The following is a 26,038-nucleotide window of genomic DNA, read 5'->3' on the forward strand; positions in this document are numbered from 1 at the left end:
TGAAAAACTTGTCAACTTATCTCCTGATTATTTTAGATTAAGAGTCTTTGGATGCAAGTATTTTGTTTTCACCAACAAGAAAAACAATCTCTCTTCCCGTGCGATTCCTTGTGCCTTCTTCGGATATGCCGATAATTTGATTTCTAAAATGAAAAATTATATGTATCAAGAAATGTATCTTTCTTAGAGAAAGAAAGTTTTTTTGAATTCGAAAAACCCAAGGAAGTCACTGAGTATTCCTTTTTAATAGATTTGACTTTAAAATCCAATGAATGAGATCTTGAATGTGACTTTGACAATGATCAAAGTCCTATTGTTGTTGAACATAATGTTAATAATGAAGAGAAAACCCATAGGGACGTTAGTGTACAATATTCAAGATATAGAGGGTCAAATCTTCTATGTGCATTAGAAAAATATTCTGAAGTATTGACACTGGTGTTATTTGGATACGAGTCTGGGACCCGATTCATACTTATACATATTTTCCATGGGTTGTCTGTTGTATTTGGGTCTGATATTACATTTCAAACCCGATCCACATTGTATTACATTGTATTCTTAATATATTAGGGCACGATGGTGAGTTGATAATACAACACACATCGACACCCCTTTTTACATCGCCTCATCTTCTTCCTCTGCACACACAGTCTGGTGTGATTCCTCACATGGTATCAGAGCATGACCTCATCTGATATTTATCCAAGGGCACGAAGTTGATCCCAGAAGGCGTGTCTACAAAGATCAACCTTCGAACTCCAGGTTACGATGATTGTGACTTTTCTTCTAATCTTCTCGTTAACTCTCTCTCTCTCTTCTAATCATTCTCTCCTCTCGTTAACTCCCTCTTTTCTAATCATTCTTTCTCCTTTCTATTCGTTCATTTCTCTTCTTAGATCTTGATGCACGGCAGGACCCGATTGGACCCATCGTGCCACTCGATCCACCACAAAGGGTAGATGACCGGATCCACGTGTACTACCCCATTGCAGGCACGGAGCCGCGACGCAGGGAGGTACCCCTGCGCACCTACTGCAGGCGTGGTGGGGTTCGCACGTCACAGAGCCAGCAACCGATTGAAGTTGACCCAGATCGCAATTCGGGTCCAAGGCTGGACCCGCGACCCGGGTCCAATAATAGTCTTTAAAAGGGTTGCGTGGGGGTGATTGAAGTTTCAGCCGCCATTCTTTATAGCTTTGCTTATTCCTTTTGTTATTTGCACTCTGTTTTCATTTCATTCCTTACTGTTGGTTGTCTTCCCCTGATTATTGAAACTTATTGAAAATAAGCTTGAGCCACACCGATTCACGGTGGGCATCTGTTTTCTCTCCTTCCCCGACGAGCACTGCATCAAAGTGGTATCAGAGCCGGTGCCCACCTTCATTAGCGAGATGGCTCTTGAAGCAGGGACCGATCCGGTACGAGGCGAGGAACGTGAGGAGGCTTGCTGCGAAGATCCAATGCTGCGTGTGATGGATGTGCTGACGAAAATCCAGGAAAATATGCTGCGGATGAACAACGACATTGCCGGTCTGTCAAAACGACTGGATGGCTTCGATGAGCGCCTGGTGACCCTTGAATCATCTAGGACACAACCCACAGTAGCAGGCGCAGATCTGGTGGACGACGCGACGACAGGCGTGAGCCCCGACCTTTCTTCAATCTGTCCGCCGAACCAACTTCAGCACAGTTGTATCCCTTCGCTCTCGACGGCACCGATGCCCACCATCAATCCGGGTAATTTCCAGCTGCATCGGGGCGTTTCGATGGGCAATCTTCCCTCTGTGGGGGTATCGAAATCAAGGCAGCTAGCCAATGTGGCTGCATCGCAGGCTAGTCCAGCCCTGCAGGGGTTCGGCGTCCCCCTGGGTCCATTTGCAGGTCCGGTTCTGGGGTACCAACACCCTGCGACCACGTCGCAGGCCGACCCAAATCAACGGGACCCCAACATTACGCTGGGCTCATCTGTAGGCCCAAGCTCGTGGCAACTGGGGGCACTACAGGTTGGGACGGGACGACAGGGCCCCAACATTTCGTTGGGTCTTTCATCGGGCCCTGTTCTGTCGACCCGACCCGGGGAGAGCCTGCTACCATCCTGACCTAGTGCGCGGAGGCCTAGCGTCCGCGTACCCACGCACTGGAACAGGCCCCCCCCTGTTGATTGGATCGAACCCAGGAGGGTCCGGTCCAGCCTTCATGACTACAGGGCCCAGGCCCGATTCGCTGGGACCGTCCGTTGGGTCTCAGGGAGTGGGTCTGGACCCCGAACCCCTTCATCCGACTTACCCAGTTGGTTCCGGTTCGCGGGCTGTCCCGAACCAGATCCAACTCGTTAATTTTTATCCCCATGACGGATCTACTATCGACCCAGACCCATATCGGACCCGGACGAAGCTCCAGTTTGGATTTGAGCCGGGTCAAAACCAGACCCATCACCATATGGATCGCGGGTCGAGTTCAGACCGAGCCTCTTATCCCCACAACTCGACCCACGATCTAACCTATCCAAATCTGGGTCCGACGAATAGTCTAGGATTAGGCCCGATCCATATCCTATCGGGAGGATTATCTCAGTCCTATCCCAACCTAACCCGATACCCAAACCCCAACCAACCCATTACCCCCTACCTACCGAACACCCGATACCTCACTCGATCCAACAACACTATCATAGCCCAAACCCGTATTACCCTGTTCCTACCCAGTTAAAACCTGAAGACCACTCGTCCCACAACCCTTACCCTGGACCTCCTGTCCTTCCGGTGCCCCAATGCCGGCCGCAGGTGGCTCCCGTCCACGGACAGGCCAGACCGAGGCAGAACCAATGGGGAGCAGCGCGACTTGAGCGCCAACCACCCATCAGTGGAGTTCGTCAACACCAACCTCCAGGTGAGCAGTGCCGCACCACGGGAGATGAAGCAGTATGGGACGACGACGCCTTCTGGAACGAGTATCCTGCAGGAATAGTGGAGTCTCGACAGCAGAACACTCCTCGACCTATGGAGTGAAGCTGGATCTTCCAGAGTTTGCGGGGCGATTCGACGCAGAGCAGTTCTTCGACTGGTCGTATGCCGTGCAGTTCTTCGATTACCACACCGTCGCTGAACACCGTCGTGTTTTGCCAGCGTCTACTCGACTGAGAGGCCTAGCACAAACATGGTGGGTGAAACTGTAGCGATTGAGAGACGACAGGGATTAGAGCGCATACAGTCATGGGAGGAGATGCAAAGATTGATGCAGTCAAAATTCGTGCCGTCAGATCATGCAGAAAGAGCCTACAAGGAGTACTTGACCCTGCGGCAAGGCACCCGAACTGTGACAGAGTATACCGCGGAGTTCCATCGTCTTTCCCTATGTGTGCAGATCGAGGAAACCGCCCGCTAACAGGTGACAAGGTACATTTCGGGTCTTCGCCCTGCCATTTCTGATGATTTTAGTTGTGTCACAGTTGAGACAATAGATCAGACCAGTAGTTACGCCATGAACATCGAGGACAAGCTGATGAGGAAGCAAGAATATAGGATCTCCCGTAGTGAACCCACTAGTCGACCTAAGCCAGGTTTCCCAACCAGGGAGCAAGCTCCCCTAGTGACTCAAAGACTAGAGCAGACTTTAGCAAACCTGATCAGTCAGGACCAGCCTTCCATACCCGGTCCAAAGCTAAACCTAGTGAGTCGACCCTTCGTTGTTTTAGGTGTCAGAAATTAGGGCATGTCGTATCTAAGTGTCCCACCGTGAATAAAAACACCCATCTTGTTGAAGGTATTGTAGAGTCCGCATATGAGAGTGAGAGTGATACAAGTCATTAGTTGAGGACGAGGATGAAAGGGAAGTTATAGAGTTCGACGACAATGTCGAAAGTCTGTTGTCCATCCATCATGTGTTGACCACACCCCGAGAGTCGGTCCCATCAAAATGGTTGAGGAATAACATTTTTAGGACCCGGTGCAATTGTGAGGGTCACGCGTGTGATGTTATCATTGATACCAGGGCATGCGAGAACACGGTCTCTGAGAGTGTAGAGACTATCTTGAAACTCAACACCGAAAAACTGTCCCAACCCTACAAGATGGCTTGGTTCAAAAAAGGAAATGAGGTCCCCATCACTCTGCGATGTTTAGTCCGTTTTTCCATGGGGGAACACTACCACGATGGGGTGTGGTGTGATGTGGCCCCTATGCATGCGTGTCACATCCTTTTGGGGGCATCCCTGGCAGTTTTATCTTCAGACAATTCACGACGGCCGCAAGAACAGATACTCTTTTATCTTTAATGGCCACAAGATAGTCCTTCTTCCTATCAAGGAGACCGGGTTTCCCACCGTGGAGAAGCCTGAGCGAGTCCCCAGGCTAACAGGCCTCTCGCATCGGCCTTTCTTGAACCATTGTCAGGAAGTTGGCTATTGTTATGCTCTGGTGGCAAAGCCGTTGATGAGTTCGTCTGTGTCCATTTTCGCGGACGTTGCCCCTCTCATAGAGGAGTTTCGCGACATTATGTCGGATGATCTACCTAATGGATTACCTTCGACTAGAGTAGTCTAGCATGCCATTGACTTTGTGCCGGGGTCGAGCCTACCCAACCTCCCCGCATATCGCATGAACCTGTCCGAGCATACTGAGTTATTAAGACAGGTTCAGGAGTTACTGCAAAAGGGTTTCATTCGCGAGAGTGTTAGTCCTTGTGCAGTGTCCGCCTTGCTCACTTCTAAGAAAGATTGAGACCATGCGCATGTGTGTTGATAGTCGCGCGATCAATCGCATCACGGTCAAATACCGTTTTCCCATTCCCCGTTTGGACGATATGTTTGATATGTTATCTGGTGCCTCCATTTTCTCTAAAATAGATTTAAAAAGCGGGTATCACCAGATTCGTATACAGGAGGGGGATGAGTGAAAAACGGCATTCAAGATACGTGATGGGCTGTATGAGTGGTTAGTTATGCCGTTTGGATTATCTAATGCCCCAAGTACCTTCATGAACATGATGACCCACGTCTTGCGTTCGTGTATCAGGAAGTTTGTTGTTGTCTGCTTTGATGACATTTTAATTTATAGTTCATCTTTGTTCGAGCATTTGAGTCACCTGCGTCAAGTCTTAGAAATTTTGAGAAGAGAAAAACTGTATGCCAATGCGAAAAAGTGTGAGTTCATGACGTCCAGTGTCGTGTTCCTAGGTTTTATTGTGCCATCTGGTGGAGTCAAGGCAGATCCCGCAAAAGTCCGTGCGATTGTCGACTGGCCTACCCCAAAGACTATAGGAGAGATCCGTAGTTTTCACGGGTTGGCCACTTTTTACCGACGTTTCGTGAGAAATTTTAGCACCCTCATGGCGCCCATCACAGAGTGCCTAAAGGGTACTAACTTTCATTGGACGCCCGCGGCTGGGAGAGCCTTTACGACCATCAAAGAAAGGATGACTAGTGCCCCTATTTTAGCCCTCCCCGATTTCAGTGCAGTCTTTGAGGTTGAGTGTGATGCCTCTAAAGTGGGAATTGGTGCCGTTTTGAATCAGAATCGCCGTCCTGTTGCTTTCTTTAGTGAGAAACTGACTCAAGCCAGATGCCAGTATTCCACTTATGATGAGTTCTATGCCGTTGTGCAAGCCCTTTGTTATTGGAGACATTATCTCATTTATAAGGAGTTTGTCTTATACACGGATCATGAAGCATTGAAGTACTTGAACAGTCAGAAGAAGCTAAGTGCTCGTCATGCCAAGTGGGTCAGCTTCGTGCAAGTGTATACTTTCACGATTCGTCATTAATCGGGTACTCTGAACAAGGTGGCTGATGCCCTTAGTAGAAAAAACAGCCTTCTGATGACTATGTTCGTACGGGTTATTGGGTTCGAGCAGTGCAAGGAGTTATACCCGACGAATCCTGACTTACAACAAGTCTGGGAAGGGTGTACCTCTTCGGATCACCCCGTCGATCACCGTTTTAGTATTCATAATGGCTACCTCTTTCGTGGGAACAAGTTATGTGTGCCTGATTTTTCCCTTAGGCTTCAGTTGATTTCCGAGTTACACGAGGTAGGGTTAGCTGTACATTTTGGACATGATAAGATGTTCGCTTTACTAGATGAACGATACTTTTGGCCCAAAATGCGCAAAGACGTGGTCAAGTTCATTCAACGGTGTCATGTGTGTCAAGTGTCTAAGGGTCATCGTCAGAATAGTGGTCTGTATACTCCGTTACCCATTCCCGAGCGACCGTGGGAGCATGTATCCATGGACTTTATCGTAGGTCTTCCCAGAACTCCACGTCGTTTTGATTCACTTCTAGTCGTTGTTGACCGGTTCTCCAAAATGACTATTTTCGTCCCGTGTAAGCGAACCACTGACGCCTCATTAGTAGCTTCCTATTACTTCAAGGACGTCGCCCGGTTCCATGGCTTACCCCACACTATCACCTCTGATCGTGACATGCGTTTTATGAGTCACTTTTGAAAATCGTTATGGGCTTTATTGAAGACCAAGATTCAGTTCAGTAGTGCATATCACCCCCAAACAGATGGCCAAACCGAAGTTGTCAATCGCACCCTAGGAAACCTGTTACGGAGTCTAGTGGGGGAAAATGTCAAAACTTGGGACCTCGTATTGCCTCAAGCCGAGTTCGCATATAACAATTCTATTAACCGTTCTAGAGGTAAATCTCCGTTCCAAGTGGTGTATGGTCGGTCACCCACCCATGTCGTGGACCTAGCCCCTGTGTCAGATCTTCCAGCTCCAGCTCCAGATGCTTTTGATGTCGTCGAGTATATGCGTGACATTCACAGACAGGTCCGTGCCAAACTTGTCGAAAGCTACGAGGCCTACAAAGCTTTCGTAGATCAGAGTTGTCATGATGTCCAGTTTCAGGTCGGTCAACTCGTTTGGGTTTACTTGCGTCCCGAGCGCTTTCCCGTAGGCACCTATAGCAAATCGAGTCCTAAGAAGTATGGTCCTTTTAAGATCCTTCGGCGATTGGGTTTGAATGCCTACCTCCTTGAGCTGCCCGATGATTGGCATATTTCCCCTATTTTCAACGTGACTGATCTATATACGGGCTAAATTAATTCAGTATGAAATGACTCTGAAAGGATTTTCTGAAGAAAACCACGCTCATACAAATTCTCAAGAAGTTTTTGCCACAGGGGTGACTTGTGGTCGAGGACGGGGGCGAGGGGGACAAGTGCGAAATAGACACGGAGGACGTGAATTGCTTTCCACTCCAAATATGTCGACCCATGCTCAGGGACAAAGATCTATCCTCACTTGCTTCCTTTGTAACAAAAGGGGGCATATCAAGGCGAATTGTTGGTACAATCCTGAAAATAAAGGAAAGTCTCCACAGACAAAACCAAAAAGAAAGTCCAGTAGTATCAGAGACAGTGGAGAGATTAGAGATCTGTTGATATCTGCCTTGTCAAAATTGAATTTAAAGCAGAATGACCAAGGAACTTGGTTTGCTGACTCAGGGGCAGCAACTCACATGGCTGATGATGCAGGTAAACTTTTTAAACCTATTCCTTATTTTGGTAAAAGTAAGATTGTCACTCGAGATGAATCCTACCATCCTGTTTCTCACATTGGAAACTCTGTCATCCCCATGTCACATTCTACCCTTGAACTTTCTGATGTCCTTCATGCTCCCAATATCAAGAAAAATATTGTCTCTGCTTCTAAACTTGTTGATGATAATCATGCTTCAATCAAATTCACTCCCTTCTCTGTGCAGGTCAAGGACCTTCGTACGAGGGAAACGTTCGCTGAAGGAAAGAGACAAGGCAATATGTATGTCTTTCAAGAAACTCCATGTCATCCCATCCGCTCTACTCATCTGGATTTGAAGTCTTCATTAGAGTCGTGTTCTTTTCCTTCAGCAAATGTTTTTAGTATTTCTTAATGTAATAAGCCTTTCTTATGGCACAATCAGTTAGGACATTGTGCAAGTCATTTTATTGAGAAACTTGTTTCTAATAATCTCATTCCAAAAGAAAGTCTCAATGTGAATGGGAGAAGTCAAAAGTGTTCCAGTTGTCTTTTGTGCAAAAGTCATGTATTGCCTTTTCTTTCTATTAACAAGAGAGCTTCAAAGCCTTTTGAGATAATATGTTTTGATGTATGGGGGCCTGCCCCAGTTGCCTCTGGATCTGGAAGCATATACTACTTAATTTTTGTTGATAGCTACTCTCGATACACCTGAATATATTTCATAAAAAATAAGTCAGAAGTTTTTCTTTTGTTTCAAAATTTCGTTTCCTTAGTAAAAAATCAATTTTCTGAATCCATCCAATTTTTCCAATGTGATGGAGGAGGGGAGTTCTGATCTAGTGACTTTATTTCTTTTCTTCAAAATAATGGGATAGGAAGAAGGGTGTCTTGTCCATACACACCTCAACAAAATGTGATTGCTGAGCGAAAACATATGCATATCGTCGAAAGTGCAATGTGTATTTCCATGACAGTAATCTTCTCATCCATATGTGGACAAAAGCCTTTCATTTTGCCGTACATGTGATAAATAGATTGCCTATGGTTGTTTTGGAAAATAAGTCTCCTTATTACTGTCTTTTTGGGGTTCATCCTAGTTATCATGATTTACATGCCTTCGGATGTGTTTGTTATGTGCACATTGATCGGTCTCTGAGAAACAAGTTTTAAGACAATGCTTAGAAGTGTTGATTTGTGGGATATGCAGACGACTACAAAGGATATAGGTGTTATGATCTCGCTAATAGATGTATCAGAATCTCAAGAAATATTGCCTTTGATGAACAAAATTTTGATCACAAAGCTGGCACAACAGATATGCCCTCTACCACAACTGAAGTTTATCATCCTTGGCTGAACTCAGAACTTTTGCTGGTTTCAATGAAGTTTGTTCTCCAGATTGCGTGCAGCCGGAAGAAGAAAGGTTTGAGACTATTCGTGCATCGAGATCACAGAATGGGAAGAAGTACCATCATCTGTACCTAGAGGATACAAGGGAATTTTCTATACTAGACAAAGAACGACCACGTCAGTCCTTTTAAATCACGCCCCAGCAGTTGCACCCACTTTCTCTCATATTCTTGAGGACAGAAGATCCAATCGCATGCGACATCCTATTGATAGGTGCGTCAGCTATAACAATTTCTCCTTGGATTTTCAGCTCTTTTTAACTGCCCTTAATAAATAAGATGAACCTATTATGTACTATCAGACAACCACTTCTACCAAATGGGTAGAAGCCATGAATGATGAAATGCAAGCCTTGCATGAATGTGGAACCTTTGAAATTGTTTCCAGACCACCTGACAAAAATGTTGTCGGATGCAAATGGGTCTAGAAAATAAAGTATAAACCAAATGGGACCATTGAACGATACAAGGCAAGACTGGTGGCAAAAGGGTTCACCCAAGAAGTAGGGCGAGACTATGATGAGACCTTTAGCCCAGTGGTGAGAATGGGAACGATTCAAATTATTCTTTCCTTGGTTGTTGAACATGGATAAAAGCTGAGTCAACTTGATGCAAAAAAATGCATTCTTGCATGGAGATTTGAAGGAGGAAGTTTACATGGAGCAACCACCTGGATATCACAAACAAGATTATAAAACACATGTATGCAGGCTAGAAAAAGCTATCTATGACCTAAAACAAGCATCTCGTTCTTGGTTTGACAGCTTCTCACTTGAGATTCAAAAGCATGGATTTTCACGCTCTCTACTGGATCACTCATTATTCATTTTTAAAAGACAAAATGTGATCACCCTATTACTAATCTATGTGGATGATATTGTCATCACAAGAAACTCTAGAGATTACATTCAAGAAGTGAAAAACCTATTTGGTCAGAGGTTCAAAATGAAAGATCTTGGTGCCTTGCATTATTTTCTTGGGGTAGAAGTCGATAGCCGGGCTGATGGCTTGACTCTCACTCAGCACAAGTATATGGTAGACGTTCTTGGCAAGGCAGGTATGAAAGAATGCAAACCTCTAGGAACTCCAAGTGTGCTCCACCAAAAACTAAGTACTCATGATGGAGACCTGTGTGAGGATCCCACCAGGTATTGCAGTCTAATAGGGATGTTACAGTATCTCACATTCACTCGATCTGATATTGTTTATTCAGTCAATGAAGTGTCTCAGTTTATGCATGCACAACGTACTGGACATATGAAGGCGGTTAAGAGGATACTCGGATATCTGAAAGGAACAATTGGAGATGGGTTGATATATTCTCCAAAATCGTCTGGCAAGGATATGCGTGAGCTTACTGTATATTGTGATGCAGACTGGGCAAGGGATCCAGATGAACGAAGGTCTACATTAGGATATTGTGTCTTCATTGGAAGAAACTTAGTCTCTTGGAGTAGTAGAAAACAAAAGGCCGTCGCTAGATCAAGCACTGAGGCCGAGTATAGATCCATGGTTGCTGCTACTGCCGAAGTCACATGGGTCAGGCATTTACTAACTGAAGTGGGAGAAACGATCTCTCGGTCTACCTTACTGTGTGACAATCAAAGTGCTCTCAAGTCTCAACATGTCATTCAGTCCAGTACATCACAGTCGCGCTAAACATATTGAGATCGACCAACATTTTGTAAGACAAAAGGTTGAAGAAAAAGGGATCAAGCTTGAATTTGTTAATACTGAATGACAAGTAGCAGACATATTTACAAAGGGCTTAACAAAAGATCGTTTTTGGATGCTTAAAGGCAAGTTGTTTATGGTTCAAAACCATGATCAACTTGAGGGGAGGTGAAAAAGTAGTATTTTGTATACCGAATGTACCATGTAGTGGGTTTGGACCTATGTCACAGGGATTCGCCAAGACAGGTGCCGCACCCCCGTCGACGCAACGTGGGTGCGCGTGCGGGTGCGGCACCCGGTGCGGTCAACCCGACCCTGGGTGCGGTCAACACACCTAGGGTCATTTTGGTCCATTTTTTGGATTAAAAAAATCTGCTTTGGAAAATAAAGAAAAAGAGACCCTTGCTTTAAATTCATTTAAAATGCATTGAACAACATTATTTTCAAGTGAATAAATTCTCATTAAACTCTCTCGCTCGCTCTCTCATTTAATAGTAATAAAACTTCCTCTCATCCACCAAAAACATAAAACGAGTTTCTCAACAAGGCAGCTTTGGAAAGTGTTGATAATAGAAAACGGTTTCCTAAAATCTATCTTGGAAATTAAAAGCTTTCATTGAGAATAGGAAAGGTCTCCTAAAGTCCAACGCGTAAATTAAACCCATATTTTGAAGTTTTAAATGATTTTATTTAGATTCTTGGAAATTAAAAGCTTTCATTGAGAATAGGAAAGGTCTCCTAAAGTCCAACATGTAAATTAAACCCATATTTTGAAGTTTTAAATGATTTTATTTAGAAGTTTCAATTTTGGACCCCCCTTCTATATATATATATATATATATATATATATATATATATATATATATATAATTTTTTTACATTTTTGCCCTTGCCGCACCTCCACACCCTAGGTTTTTGAAAGTGCCGCACCCGCACCCGCACCCGCACCCGCACCCGCACCCGCACCCGCACCCGCACCCGCACCCGCACCCATGTGACATAGGTCTGGACATTATACCGGGTCTAGATATTATAACAGACTCGGACCCATATTGTATATCAAAACTTTTAAATACAGGTTCTAGGTCACGATTTCATTATTGAAATCGTGACAGCCACAGACTCTCTTCTCTTCTTTTCTTTTCTTACAAAACAGATTCCAGGGAAGAATCTCACATATCTTTCCGTGTCCTGTTTGTCTGCTTCGACATTTTACTTTGTGGGCTATAAGGGGAGTTTTCTTATCTAGATTTGAGTGATTGACTGGGAAAAAAGTAAGGATTGATTGGAAATTTATTCGATTGCCAGAGAAACAGAATTATAATGTTGCTAAAAGTTTGATCCAGTCGCATCTGTATTTTTATATAGTTGAAGTTTTTTTTGGGAAATTTAATATAGTTGAATATTGGTTTAATTCTATTAAATTATTCTTAGGCTGCAATATTATTTTTATCTAAAAATGACTGTTATAAAGAACTTGGTACTGGTAATTGTGCACCCATATGTTGCATATATTCAATAGGGATAAGCTGAGTAAAAGACTCCTGAAATAAATCAAAATGCTCTTACCTGCATAACTCCAAACCCTTAGCAGCTGCTAAATGACTGAGCATGTCAAGTAATAAATTTAAAGAAAAATTTCTCAAAAAATAAATTTTAAGAAAATCCTTTTGGTGTTGCTTTTATGCATATTGTATTCCATACTCTGAATGTGTTGTTTATTACCTTGGAAATGTTCTGTATTGTTTTCATATCGTTGTGTGCTTACACTTCTTGCAGTGGACACCACCCAATGTAAGTGTACCATTGTTGGATTTAGTTGATACAGTCTTTCAACTTAAGCAGCGAGGTTGGCTGAGGTGAGTCCTGCGTGATGTTCATGACTCAAATTTTCATGGTAGTTTGTCATTGTGCTATATGAGCTGTTGAGTGGATGATGGTGAATAATTTATGATAATAGACATTTCTTTCAGTTTTCAGGTGTCACTTTTGGATCCATTTGTGTTATGATTATATAGGCGCTACTTGTTTTTTAATAAAGCAGTGTCAATTGTTTGGCTTTTCTTAGATGGACTGCCAGCTATATTTCCCTTTTCCTGGGTAACATTCATTGTGAAAGAATTCTTTACAGTTTTGTTATAATTTTCTTTTTGAAGTCTTTGTAGCAATGTTCCTTTGCATGTTCTTATATATTACATTTGTGTTTACTTATTAAAATGTTGCAGCTTACGCTTTCACTTAGAATGACCCAACTACCTTGCCTCCACCCCAATCCTGTTTAAAACCTTGTTAGCAACAGATATAGCAACATAGGAAGTGGAAACTGTTGTCTTCAAGTGGAGGAAATGGAAGCTAAATGCATAATGAAGCCTTGTTAAGAAATAAGACAAGCTAAGTGGTAACCAGAATGTGGAGAAATTATTTAAATAATTATGGATGTGAGGAAAGTGAATAGGATTATTATGTTCATGATTCTTGCTTTTTCATTAGATGCAAACTTCCAAATCAGTCTCATATTTTTTAGATAAAGCAATATGTTTGAAAAAGATACTAAGATGCATTTATGGGTTGCAAATGCTGTAGCCGCAATCGTTGTTAGAATTTTGTACCACAAAATGGCCAATTGTGATAAAACTAGAACAAAATGAAGACAAACTTCATATATGAATGATAGTTTTAAAGTTTCCTTCTTGACACTGGCACTACAAATATCTGTGTGGTAATCATGGGCCATTCCAAGAGCATTGAACTCTGGACTAACCCCCAACATTACAGACACATGCCTCAACCACTCTAAGTTCAATGTTTTTGGATAATAATTTCTCAAGTTCTGACAATAGCAGGTTTCCAATGATGGCGTATGCTTCTTAAGTATGATTTTTGGAAAGAGGATGCATCATAAGCTCAACCAGTTCTGCATTACCATATGCTTCGTGTATACATCAGTTTAATTATAATAAAATAGTTGCAAGGGACTAAATTAGCATGTGAATCTGGATAACTGCCTTAAAATTCAGTGTGTTTTAAACTAAAACATGGATTCCATTAACCATTGCATTTTTTCTAATTGGTGATAGTGGGTATGTTGATGATCATTCGTGCCTTTTACCAATTTTTGTCCTTAGTTGTCAAAAGTGTTTGTCAGAGCCTAGGCAGAAGACCCCTAAAAGGACTAGTCAGAGCCTAGACGGGATAAAAAAAAATAGAACATCAAAAAATTAAAAATATTACAATAAATAGTTAAATTTAATAACAAACATATGAATGTAACAATGAATGAAGTATAATTCAGTGTCACATGTCGCAAAATTCATGAAATTGCATAATATTGAACATATCTGATTACTCTCTCTATATAATTATATATATACATAGAGAGAGAGGGAGAGAGAGAGAATGAGGATTATCCTGTCCCTCTTTTGTTAGGTCACTATTAGGACCTTCCAAAAATCATAGTTTTTAGATGTTTTATGTTCGATCAAAACCGCTGGATGTGTTTATGATTGTTTTTTAATAGAGAATATGTAATTGATTAAGCATCTTTATGGTCAGATGTGTATTTTAAAGAGGTAAAAAAATCATCGGTTGATATCGTACCAAAATTTCTTGATAAAATGTTTACATTTTTACGTCAAATCAATTTGAAATAAAACTTGTTTTTTTAATAAATAAATATTGATAACCACATCTAATGGTTCAAATTGAGCATAAAACACCTAACTTTGATATTTGGAGGGTCTTAAGTAAAGAAAAAGGGGACATGATGAACCCCGTTCTCTCTCTCTCTCTCTCTCTCTCTCTCGCGCGCGCGCGTGTGTGTGTGTGGTAATGAAGTTTGTAAAAATACAAAACAAAGTGCATATGCATACAAGACCAATATGGGATAATACACCAAGCACTACGACACTACACAAGTACAAAGTGCATAAAGACTTCAAAGAGTCAAGAAGATCAACACAATCAACATAAAAGATATATCTTTTATTGCATTAAAATGCTCAAGAGAAGCATTAATAAATAGCGATAAGAAGTCCCATATTTATAGAAGGCAAAGGAGCTCCCAAATAGAGCCATTGGGAGCCCCCAACATCTCTTTGGTTCAAAGAACCAAAGAGACCCTTGTTTGATAAAAAAACAAAAATATAAAAAATAAGGAATAGTACAAAACCGTCCCTAGTGGACAATACCTATTACAATGATGAAAAAGGCAAAAATGCCCCTAGAGGGCATTACCTATTATAAACAATTTATAACATAATATATATATATATATATTATATTAACACCCCCACTCAAACTTATGGTGAAATTATTGAAAGTTTGTTAAGGAAGAAAATAAACCGAGGTGCAACAAGAACTTTAGTGAAGAAATCTGCAAGCTGGTACTCCGATCTAACATACATAAACTCAATAGTTCCTCTCCATCTCAATGAGTTTGGTTTATTCATGAAAGGTGTGGTTGCTCGCAATGTAGATTGCACTCTTATTATCACAACACATCTTCGAAGGATTTGAGATGATCACTAGCCACACAAGCTCCGTTATTGTCGTAGTCATCTCACGATACTTAGCTTCACTTGAGGAGAAAGATACTTTGGTTCTTGCACCTCCATGAAATTATAAAATCTTATAAGAAAACACAAAAACTAGTAGTTGAGATTCTATCATTAGGGTTTCATTTTCAATTAGCATCAGTATAAGCAAGCAAATTTAAAGAAGAGGATGAGTATATGAAAAACCTTTTGCTTATTTAATTCTTAATGTATCAAATAATCCTTAATACTACACTCATGTCCACAATCGTTGGAGCATGTTGGAATTGGTTGATCCCATGAACTCCATGGGATATGTCAGGTATGGTAATGGACAAATAGGTGAGGGATCCGATCAGCTGTCTATACTGTGTAGGATCTTCAAGAAGAGTTTCATCTTCATGTTTTTATTTTGTATTGACAACCTCAGGAGTCTCTTCCTTCTTGTCGTTAGAAATGCCTGACTTAACACAAATGTCAGCTGCCAGCTTCTTCTGAGATAAGATATATCCATTAGAGAAATAGGCAATCTCAATACCTAAAAAATATCTCAAGAAACCCAGGTCAAGACATATCAAAATTTCTTTTAACATAGATTTATTTTTACTCACTTCCTTTGATTATCATATCGTCAACATATAGCAACAATATTATAATATTTGTACCTATATTCTTAACAAAGAGAGCAGTGTCAATACAACATAATCAAAAACCCAATTTTATCATAAAAGTGCTGAATCGGTCATTCCAAACCTTATGAGCTTGTTTAAGACCACATAAAGCCTTTCTTAATTCTCAATTTTTTTCTTGTTCAATCTTAAAACCTGTCGAAGGATCCATCTGGACTTCTTCACTAGGATCACCATTGAAAAATGCATTTTTCACATCTAGTTGGTAAATAGACCAATTTTGGGTGGATGCAAGAGTTATGAGAGTTCTATCAGTAGTCATTCTGGCTACAGGAGCAAAAGAGTTATGAGAGTTCTAACTGTAGTCATTCTGGCTACAAGAGCAAATGTTTCTTCGTAGTGTCAATTCCATATTGTTGTGCATAACCTTTGGCAACTAACCTATTTTTGTATTGCTCTAAGGTTCCATCACTTTTAGTTTTAACCTTTAAACCCATATGCATCCTGTAGATTTCATTCCAAAAGGTAGATTCACTATCTTCCAATTATGGGCCCTATAAAGTGCTTCAAGTTCAAATTCCTAGCTTCAATCCAATGATGAAAATCTTTGGCTTCACTGTAATGAGAGGGTTCATGATAAAAATGAATGGTTAGAAGGATTCATAGGATACAAACCTATTAGGTGGAATGAAAGTTCTATCGTATTTCCTAAGAGGGGTGTTTCTATTTGACACATCTTACTAGGAGTTTCATTTAATGAAAGGTCTATAGAGTATCTCTCATAAGAATTTGTTTGGTTTTCTTGACTACCCTGGGTATAAGCTTGAATATTTTGAGAAGGGTTCTCAACTAAATTATCATTATTGTGAAATGATTCCCAATTACCACTATCAGGATTTTGATCATACAAAGAGATATCACTACTATAACTTAATTCACCATAATTTGATTCATAAGAATCATTTTTATGCATTGGCAAGAAATCAAACAAGAAAGCATAGTCTACTTCTTCTTTGTTACTTTTTTTATCAAAACCATTTTTTTTCTAAGAAATTCACATCCTTGACAAGTAAAGTTTGTTATTTTTAAAATCAAAACGTCTATATCTTTTTTGCGTTTCTCCATATCCCATGAAGACATATTCAATTGCTTTTGGAGACAATTTATCATTTTTGTAGGAAAGTACAAAGCATTTGCAGTAAAAATATGTAACCTTTTGAAATCAGGTGGTATTTTGATTAATTTTCAAATGGAGAGGTATTTTGCAAAACTGATGAGGGCATTCTATTTATTAAATATATGTAGGTTAAAACGGCTTCGACCCAAAACTTTTTAGGAACATTTTTATAAATTAAGGTTCTAGCGGTTTCTATGATATGCATGCGCTTTCTTTAGGCCAACCCATTTTGTTGAGGTGTTCTAGGATATGATCTTTGATGACAAATACTTTTTTTTTTCTTAAATAATTTTGAAACTCATTTGATATATTCTCCGCCCCAATAAGATCTTAGGATAAAAATATTACTTTGAAAATGATTTTTGTTCGTTATATGAAATTCTTCAAAGAAGAAAAAATATTTGATTTTAAATTAAGGAAGTAGACCCATGCATAAAGTCATCAATGAAAACAAGATAATAAGAATTACCACCCTTTGATTTGACTGGAAAAGGTCCCCATACATCTGAATGCACCAACAATAAAAGTTCTTTAAGGGAAGATAATATATTTCATTTTTTCAAAGATATAATGTTTACAAGTAATATATTTTTCATTCAAACAAGTCTTCACAAATGAGAATAGATACATCTTGGAAAAGCTTGGGTGTCTAAGTCTTTTGTGTCATATTTCAATATCCTTTCTTGAGCATAATTACAAAATGACTTAGAGGACAAAAAATACATGCAATAAAGATCTTTTCTAGTTCCTTGCCCAATCCATTTTCGGATCAGAGATCCGGCATGGTGCAACCTTTTAATGAGAAAGAGATTTTACATCCATAATAAGATATTTGAGAAACAAAAAAAATATTAAATTAAGTTTAGGAACAACTCATATTTTTGGAAACAAGGAATTTTTCATAGGAATTTAAATTTAAAGTCCCAATGCTTTCAATTTTTGAGGTCTCATCGACACTTGAAACAAATGATAAATCTGAGTTGGTGCATATATCGGAAAAAAATCCTTACAAGGGGTCATATGAAAAGAGGCCCCTGAATCAAGAATCCAATAACACATACTTGGAGGAGAAGAAGAGGCAGTAGCAGCACCGGATGTAGATGATGACTTGTGTATTTGTTAAAGTGCCTCCGATAATTGAGAAAGAAAAAAAGTGTCTCCTCTTTTGCTTGTCCCCTCCTTCTTGAGTGTGAATTCTTTAACGGAAGCCACCTTGTTCTTGAAATTACCATTGAGCCTAAGACAATTAGGCCTTATATGTCCCGACTCATTACAATAGTGGCAAATACCTTTTCTTCCACCATAGTTTCCACTATTGTAGTTACCTCTACTATAGTTACTACTACTATAGTTATTATTAGTATAGTTACTTTGCCTCCCAAAGTGTGGAGGTTTGTAAGACTTCACATGGTTGTCGTGCTTAGATACCGCATTCATTTAATTTTCTTCTTTTTTAGAAATACTAAGACGAGTTTTCTCTTGGCATATTTCAGCAACGACATCCTCTAGAGGAAGACGAGTAGATCTATGAAGAGAGGAAGATCTCACTTGCTCATATTCGTGGTGAAGGCCATGCAAAAATTAAAAGAATTGCTCTCTTTTTATTTGTTGTCACCTAGGCTCTACATATTTAATGACAACCCATTTTGGCTCTAGAAATGCCAACTCATCCCATAGAGGAGGAGATAGTAACTGAAAAAGTCGCAGACACTCATGTCCTTTTGCTTGGTAGTTTTTATCTTTTCTTGCAAAAAATATTGCCTTGCAAGATCTTTTTGGGTATGCATACCTTTCACAAATGACCATGCTTTATTGGCCTTTCTAAACTTAGCAATGTTGACACATATTTCTATGTCAACATTGTTCATAAGCCATGCAATTTTTTTTTATCCTCTACTTTGGATTGATACTGACTAATGACTTTGACACGAGTATCTCCTTCAAGAATTCTAGTTTGTTCTCCTTCTTGCTTGACGAGCTAAAGTTGAGGTTCGGGAATAATGTCCATCACGTATCCCCAAAGCTTCTTTCTTAAGATTATTCTCCATGGTGGAAGCCTATATCATATAGTTTGTGCTATTTAGTTCGAATGAAAGATCTATCTTTGAATCATGCTCCATTTTGAATGTGAGAAGGAAGAGGGAGATAAAGAAGTAAATATGAAAGAATATCTCTCTTTGAATCACCTCAATCACCATGAGCACACTAACACTTGATGGCCACTCTCCACAAATCCAAGAACAATATGGCTCTGATACCATGTAATGAAGTATGCGAAAATACAAAACAAAGTGCACATGCACTACAAGCCCAATATAGGATAATACACAAAGCACTAAGGCACTTCACAAGCACAAAGTGCATACAAGACTTCAAAGAGTCAAGAAGATCAAAACTATCAACATAAAAAATATATCTTTTATCGCACTAAAATACTTAAGAGAAGCATTAATAAATAGGGACAAGAAGTCTCATATTTATGGAGGACAAGAGAGAAGGGAGCTCCCAAATAGAGCTGTTGAGAGCTCCCAACAGCTCTTTGGTTCAGAGGACAAAAGATCCCCTTGCTTGATAAAAAAAGACAAAAATATGAAAATAAGAAAAAGTACAAAACTGTCCCTAGTGGACAGTACTTATTGCAATGAAGGAAAAAGATGAAAATACCCCTAAAGGGCATTACTTATTACAAATAGTTTATATGTGTGTGTGTGTGTGTGTGTGTGTGTGTGGAAGGGTGACAACCAATTTTCCTATAACGGTTGGGTTACATCAAGGATCTGCTTTAAGCCCTTTCCTATTTGCTATAGTGATGGATGAACTTACGAGATCAATTCAAGAAAATGTGCCGTGGTGTATGTTGTTTGCAGATGATATTGTTTTGATTGATGAGTCTAGAGCTGAAGTTAATGCTAAGTTAGAATTATGGAGACAAACATTGGAAGCAAGAGGTTTTAAGTTGAGTAAGAGTAAGACAGAATACATGGAATGTCGGTTTAGTAAGCAACGAAGTAGTGATGGGAGTGTAGTGAAGCTTGGTGAGCAAGAAATACCAGTGGATGATTGTTTCAAATATTTAGAATCTATCATTCAAAAGTATGGAGAAATTGATGGAGATGTAAATCATAGGATAAAGGTTGGGTGGATGAAATGCAAGAGTGCAACTGGAGTGTTGTGCGATCGTAGAATGCCATTGCAGTTGAAGGAAAAGTTTTATAGGGCGACGATTAGGCCTGCTTTACTATATGGTACGAAATGTTGGGCTGTCATGAGACATCATATTCAAAAAATGAGTGTAGCTGAGATGCGTATGCTGAGATGGATGTGTGGAAATACAATAAAAGATAAGATTCGGAACGAGGAGATACGTAAGAAGGTAGGCGTTGCACCCATTGAAAATAAGATGAGAGAGAATCATTTACGGTGGTTTGGATATATTCGGGGAAGGCCTATTGATGCTCCAGTTAGAAGGATGGAGAAATGGGAAAATATATTAGTTAAAAGAGGTCGGGGTAGGCCTAGGAAGACATGGATGGAGGTGATAGGAAAGGATATGAATGCTTTGAACCTCACGGATGACATGGCATTGGATAAAAATGATTGGAGGAGAAGGATTCATGTGGAAGACCCAAAATGATTTTCTTTTTTGGTTCATATCGCCGACCCCAATTGTTTTAGGAGGAAGGCATAGTTGTTGTTGTTGTGTGTGTGTGTTAAAAACACAAGCATACATGTAAACAACAAAAATAAAAAAGAAGAAATAAATGGAGAAAAGGAAGAAAGAAAGAAGAGAGTGGAGGGGTGAGAGGAGGAAGAAGAAAAAAAAAGAAAAGGGGAAAAGGACGAGAGGAAGCAGAAGAGGATTAAAAAGAAATGGCAGAGGGGTGAAAGGTGAAAGAAGAATAAATAAAAAAATAAAAAGGTAAAAAAGAAAAGCAAAAGAAAAAGAAATTGTGAGAACAAAAAATAAAGCTTTTGGAGCAGGAGTAAGAAAAAAGAAAAAGAAAAAAAGGAAGGAGACAATTTTTTTTAAAAAATGACAACCATGTTCCTGCGCCTAGGCAGAGACTGCCTAGGCGCTGCGTAGGCAGCCTAGGTGGAAAAAACAAGGGCCTACCACCTTGACCCATAAGCCTAGGTGGTGTCCCTATGCATAGGCTGCCTAGCTGCCACTTTCAACAACTAAGGTTTTGTCATGTATCAGTTCAATGCTTTTCCTGTTTTTTTCCTCTAGTTTTTGTGCTTTTCATTGTGAAATAAGCCATGTCTTGTATTTTATATTTAGTTATTGTAATAAAGTCTTTTCATCTAATAAAAGAAGTGTTTGAATCAAGTTGGTTCCTTCAATCACTTGAATAAATGATTTTGCTTGTTATACTTCTTGTAGAAGGCAAGTTTTCTGGATGTCAAAGCAGATTCTACAATTAGTGATGGAGGATGCTATTGATGATTGGTTGTTGAGACAAATTCAATGGCTTCGTATGGAGGATGTTATTGCACAAGGAATAAAATGGCTTCAAGATGTAAGTCTGTAAGTTATGAAAATGGATTTTGTCTTAAGAATCATATTTGGTTCAACTTTTTAGTCACAGGACATTTCTGCCACATCATTAAACTATGCAACATAAGCCTCTCCTTGTCATGGATAAAGTGTTATTATGTTATTATATGATGTAAGAAATGCTTTGGTAAGGTATCAGCAGTTCAAAATATTTAGCCTTATTCAATAGCAAAGGCTTTTCGGGACAAGAGAAAGCAGTTGGAAGAATGGCTTATGAGCCATTCAAAATATTTAAAAAAGTCAGAAAAATGAAAACAAAAACATATTATTGTGCAATTATAATTAAGCATCGATATCATCATTTTATAAAAGATATCCATTCAAAATGTGTTAAATGGAGGATGGTTGGTAAAATCAAAGAATGGTTTAACAGTAATAACTGACTTATTAGGCATAAAGCCTTCTTTTTTTCCTTTTAATTTTTGGTGTAGGAAAGTAATGCTTTCAATTAAAGAGAGAAAAGTTGGCAAGGCAATCAGAAATTGCAAAATAAGTATACAGAATCACAACAAATTAAGTTGACTAACTGAATATAGATTTAGGACATGAATCATACATTTATAACTCCACTAATGGACTTCTGCAGGATGATCCAATCCATCATAAATCTTGACTTTTCCAAATCTCTCCCACACACATCCTAAGAGCACATTGAACATTCAGATGGACAGCCTCAGTGCAATTTGCGTGTCTCTTTCAAATATCGACTGTTTGTTTCAATACCTGATGGGGTCGACTGAGATAAGGAACATCACACTGTCATAACTGAGGGTGACCTTGGGTTCTATTCCCAGTGTTGATCCCCCAGTTTGCCTGTCAGAAAAGATATAATTCAAGATATATATATATATATATATATATACACACACACACACACGCACACACACACACACACACACACACACACACACACCACTAGGCACTATTTGGCTATCTTTTTGGTGAGAGCATGCACGGGCATGCACACACATGTTCCAGTTAAACAGAACCCTTACTTTACGCCATTGGATACAAAAATTGGACCTATTTTAGATCCAACTAGAAATGACATTTAGAAATGGTTAATAAAAAGGGAGTTGTTTTTCCGTTTTCTCTTTCTGTTTCAACTGGAGATTAAAGATGTTATAAAGAGAAAGGCCTCGTTAAAATCAACTCATGAGAGTTTGACTTTAACCAATTTTACCCACCTACCTAGACCCACGTGGTCCATTCTAGATCGAGTGATTTGAATTGGATCAACCTGTGCCCATCTGAGTCCTAACATAGGCTAAGATCGGTTGACTGGATCCAGGAAGCCAGCACCTAGCCTATATATGTAGATCTGATTTAGATTCAAAGATAGCGCGTTTTTGCGTAACTAGTCCTGCTTGAATGCTAACAAAAATTGACCTAGATGAACTTGTGTCTACACATAGCCTCAATCTAGTTCTGTTATCCAACTATATAAGTTCCATAAGTTCACAAATAGGTAAAGAAATAAGCTTAGATTTTATGAGTGATAAAACTGCCTCCCTAGGTTAATTCCTAAATTGGTTTCATTAAAATCTTATTGGAAGATTTACTCCCGAGTCCCGAATGACTGTCAAATCTAGTTATATTGGGTGGCTAAAATGAGTGAGAGTATAACTAGAAGCAAATTTTTAAATGTCCCATCATCATCATTATGAAGCCCTGCTTTGCAGGTCTTGCTTCTCCCTTCCTTCCTGTCCAGAACTACAACCTGTCACGTTACAGTTTTCCATATCATTTCTCACTCACTCCTTCCAAGTCTTTAATGGTCTCTCTTTTCCTAATTCTTTCTATTTGGTCTGAATCCACCTTTCTTACTGGTGCTGTGATGGTCCCCAAATTTGTGAATAACCCTGGCAACCAAATAGTTTGCTGATGATGCCTTTGCTTTCTTTTGGGCCTTCTTGTTCTGCATTATGCATTAACTGTGTGCAACATAATTCTACTATTAACCAGATATGCTGTATGCAAAACTTCTTACTGAATTGCATATATTCCCAGGTTCTCTGGCCCAAGGGTACATTTTTTCTGAAGGTGGACGATGATGGAAACAAATTGAGCAGTGAAGAATTTTGTCAGAAGCCAGGATCAACTGTAGGCTTAGGTGCTGCTAATACTTCACCTGCCTCCTTTGAGATGCAGCGAGAAGCCGCTCGTAGAGCCAATGATGTTAAAAGAATGATCCTTCGTGAGTATTTATATATGTTTTTTTAAGATGTATTAATTTATTATTCAACTGCCTTTGTTGAGCTATAAGTTATACATTTTGTTCTTTGAATGTCTGGCATTGTTTAGGTAGTATGATGATCCTTTGTTTGTCTCCCTTATACAGTTATAAACTTGGCTTGCATGGAGTATATGGACATTTGGATGAAGTATTTCTTCCTCATTTATAATCATCATCAGTGTGAATGCTACATTTTGAAAGGAAGACCTGGGAATTAAATCATAATTTCTTGGCTACGATGTAGCATTCATCATTGAGTAGTACTGTGCGCAGCCACTGCAGTCAACGAGTGTCCAACCCAACTCTTCTACCAGCATAATGGATTGGCTGGGACTGAATTCTGCAGTGGATCACCATAATGCCTCTTAATATTCTCAAGGATCTGATTGTTCTGCTCACACCATATGTACCACAATGCTATAAAAGACCTATAGTTGCCAAAGAATACTCCACTTTTTCTCTTTTTTCCAAACTCAAGGTGCCAATAGTAAATTATATTCCCCAATATTCAAAAGTCTGATCCAGCCATGCTAGTAGAGGTGTTCCCTAAATATGGGACAAACCCAAAACAGAAGCCAAGCCATTTCTTCTGCACCACATGTAGCAGCAACTTGCCATATGATATCATAGCTGTTTGAGATGGAGTGACATTGGGGTTTCAACTTTTATCAGATGATTTCAGCTATGAAAATGCAAAAGCTATAGGAGTTTTATGTGGATCCCAAATCTTCCCTTTTAGGGGAAAGGGCATTCATTTGATCCAGCAATGACAGGTAACATGATTTAGTGGTGAAAGATGCAGGTTTTGGAACAACTCCAAATAATGGTCTTCTGAATTTTTAAATCCGTAACCAGCTGCCTCTTGATTAAGAGGTGAACCATTCTTCAAACTCATTGGGTGACAAAATGTTGAAACGTGATATCCCATCTCCAAATCCCAAACGACACCTATCCACCAAGCATTCCTCATGTGTAACCAGATTAAATAGGTTCCACAATTTCGTCCAAACTTATGATCTAGCAGCACAATATTCTTGTAAAAGTTTTCTGTTCTGTGCTTGGTAATTGCTTAATCTCTTCGTACATGGACATAAACAGAACTTATCAATGCTATGCATTTTTGTCCACTCAAATTGTAAATTATGGATATCCGCTCAAATTTATGACTTATCATGAGTTTTGAAGTATTGATTCAGCAACTTATGTTTTTCATTTTTCCATCTTGAATTCTTGATTTATCCTCCTTCCCTTTGTCATTTATTGATGAATAATCTGAGTTAAATCTTAGGAAATTTCAGAAATTGATTGAACTAGATTTTTTGCTGTCAGGAGGAGCTCCATCCACTCTTGTCAGTTTGATTGGGCAGAAACCGTATCAACGTTGTGCAAAAGATGTCTACTTTTTTCTGCAGGCAAGACTTTTGTTGTTTAATGATATCCATAAAGTTATGTTAGTTATTATTTTTTCTTAACCCAGCACGTCTTCTATTTGCAGTCCACAACGTGTGTGAAGCAGCTAGCATACAGTGTCTTGGAGCTGTTATTGGTTTCAATATTCCCTGAATTGAATGATCTGATTCTAGATATACACAAGAAGGCCTTTCATTAACTTGACTTTGCATAAAGAGTGCGATAGAGCTATGTCACATGGATGTGGCTAAAAGGGCGTGAGATGCTGTTGTTAAATTTACATTAAGAGTAGTATATAAGGGGACACGACACAGGAGTAAATTGGAATATCGTGACATAGGGACAGAGCATATGCTGTCCATCAGTTTATGGCAGGAAATTGGCTTTTCCCCAGGATCACATGCTGATGACCCACTGTGCAACTGTTGATTAAGTGAAGTCTTGGTGCGCTGCTGTGATGCTAACAAAGGGCATGTAGCTAGGACAACTCTCCAAGAGTCGTGCTCTCTCCATTTTGGAAAATCCAGATCTGTATGCTAGCACACAGATTTATCAGTAAAAAAATCGGCGAGTAATATTTTGTATAGGGTTAAAAGCTTCCTTGTATGGTTTAATTTTTTTCACCTGTACATTTATGTAATTTATTGTACATGTTAGTTTGCTCAATGCAGCTTTGGATATTGTAGAATGGATGAATCACTTGCGTTGTCACCGATTTCATGAGACAACTATAAGTGCACTCACTTTTCATAGATTTGTCCATTCCACGAGTACCAACACAAACCCGCTGATAAATCTGAATGGTGTTGGGCATGGACATGAATGCATCTACGGTTTTAGATTAAATTAAACACCTGCAACTATGATTTTTGAATGGATTTAGCAGTGCCGAGTGAAGATGGGGATGCATATATGTGTAAATATTTGGTGGTAACGAAGA

The 26,038-nt window shown here is 39.6% G+C and overlaps 1 protein-coding gene across 3 annotated transcripts in view; it reads left to right on the forward strand.

The window, feature by feature from the left end:
• The window catches only part of LOC149835114 (uncharacterized), a 49,799-nt gene extending 24,013 nt beyond the window's left edge, over window positions 1-25,786 (forward strand). The window contains exons 12-16 of one of the 3 annotated variants that reach the window (XM_090011698.1): window positions 12,336-12,415; window positions 21,279-21,414; window positions 23,463-23,649; window positions 25,018-25,100; window positions 25,184-25,786. In XM_090011698.1, the coding sequence (XP_089867824.1) occupies window positions 12,336-12,415; window positions 21,279-21,414; window positions 23,463-23,649; window positions 25,018-25,100; window positions 25,184-25,297 (600 nt within the window). In that variant the 3' untranslated portion in view covers window positions 25,298-25,786. Of the gene's footprint in view, window positions 1-12,335; window positions 12,416-21,278; window positions 21,714-23,462; window positions 23,650-25,017; window positions 25,101-25,183 lie in introns of those variants that run through there. The other 2 variants (XR_016432818.1, XM_090011700.1) reach the window with 2 other exon arrangements.
• The last annotated feature ends 252 nt before the right edge of the window (window positions 25,787-26,038 follow it).

Source organism: Nuphar pumila, chromosome 6 (assembly GCF_984573655.1).
Source record: "Nuphar pumila chromosome 6, dmNupPumi1.hap1.1, whole genome shotgun sequence".
NCBI lineage: Eukaryota > Viridiplantae > Streptophyta > Magnoliopsida > Nymphaeales > Nymphaeaceae > Nuphar > Nuphar pumila.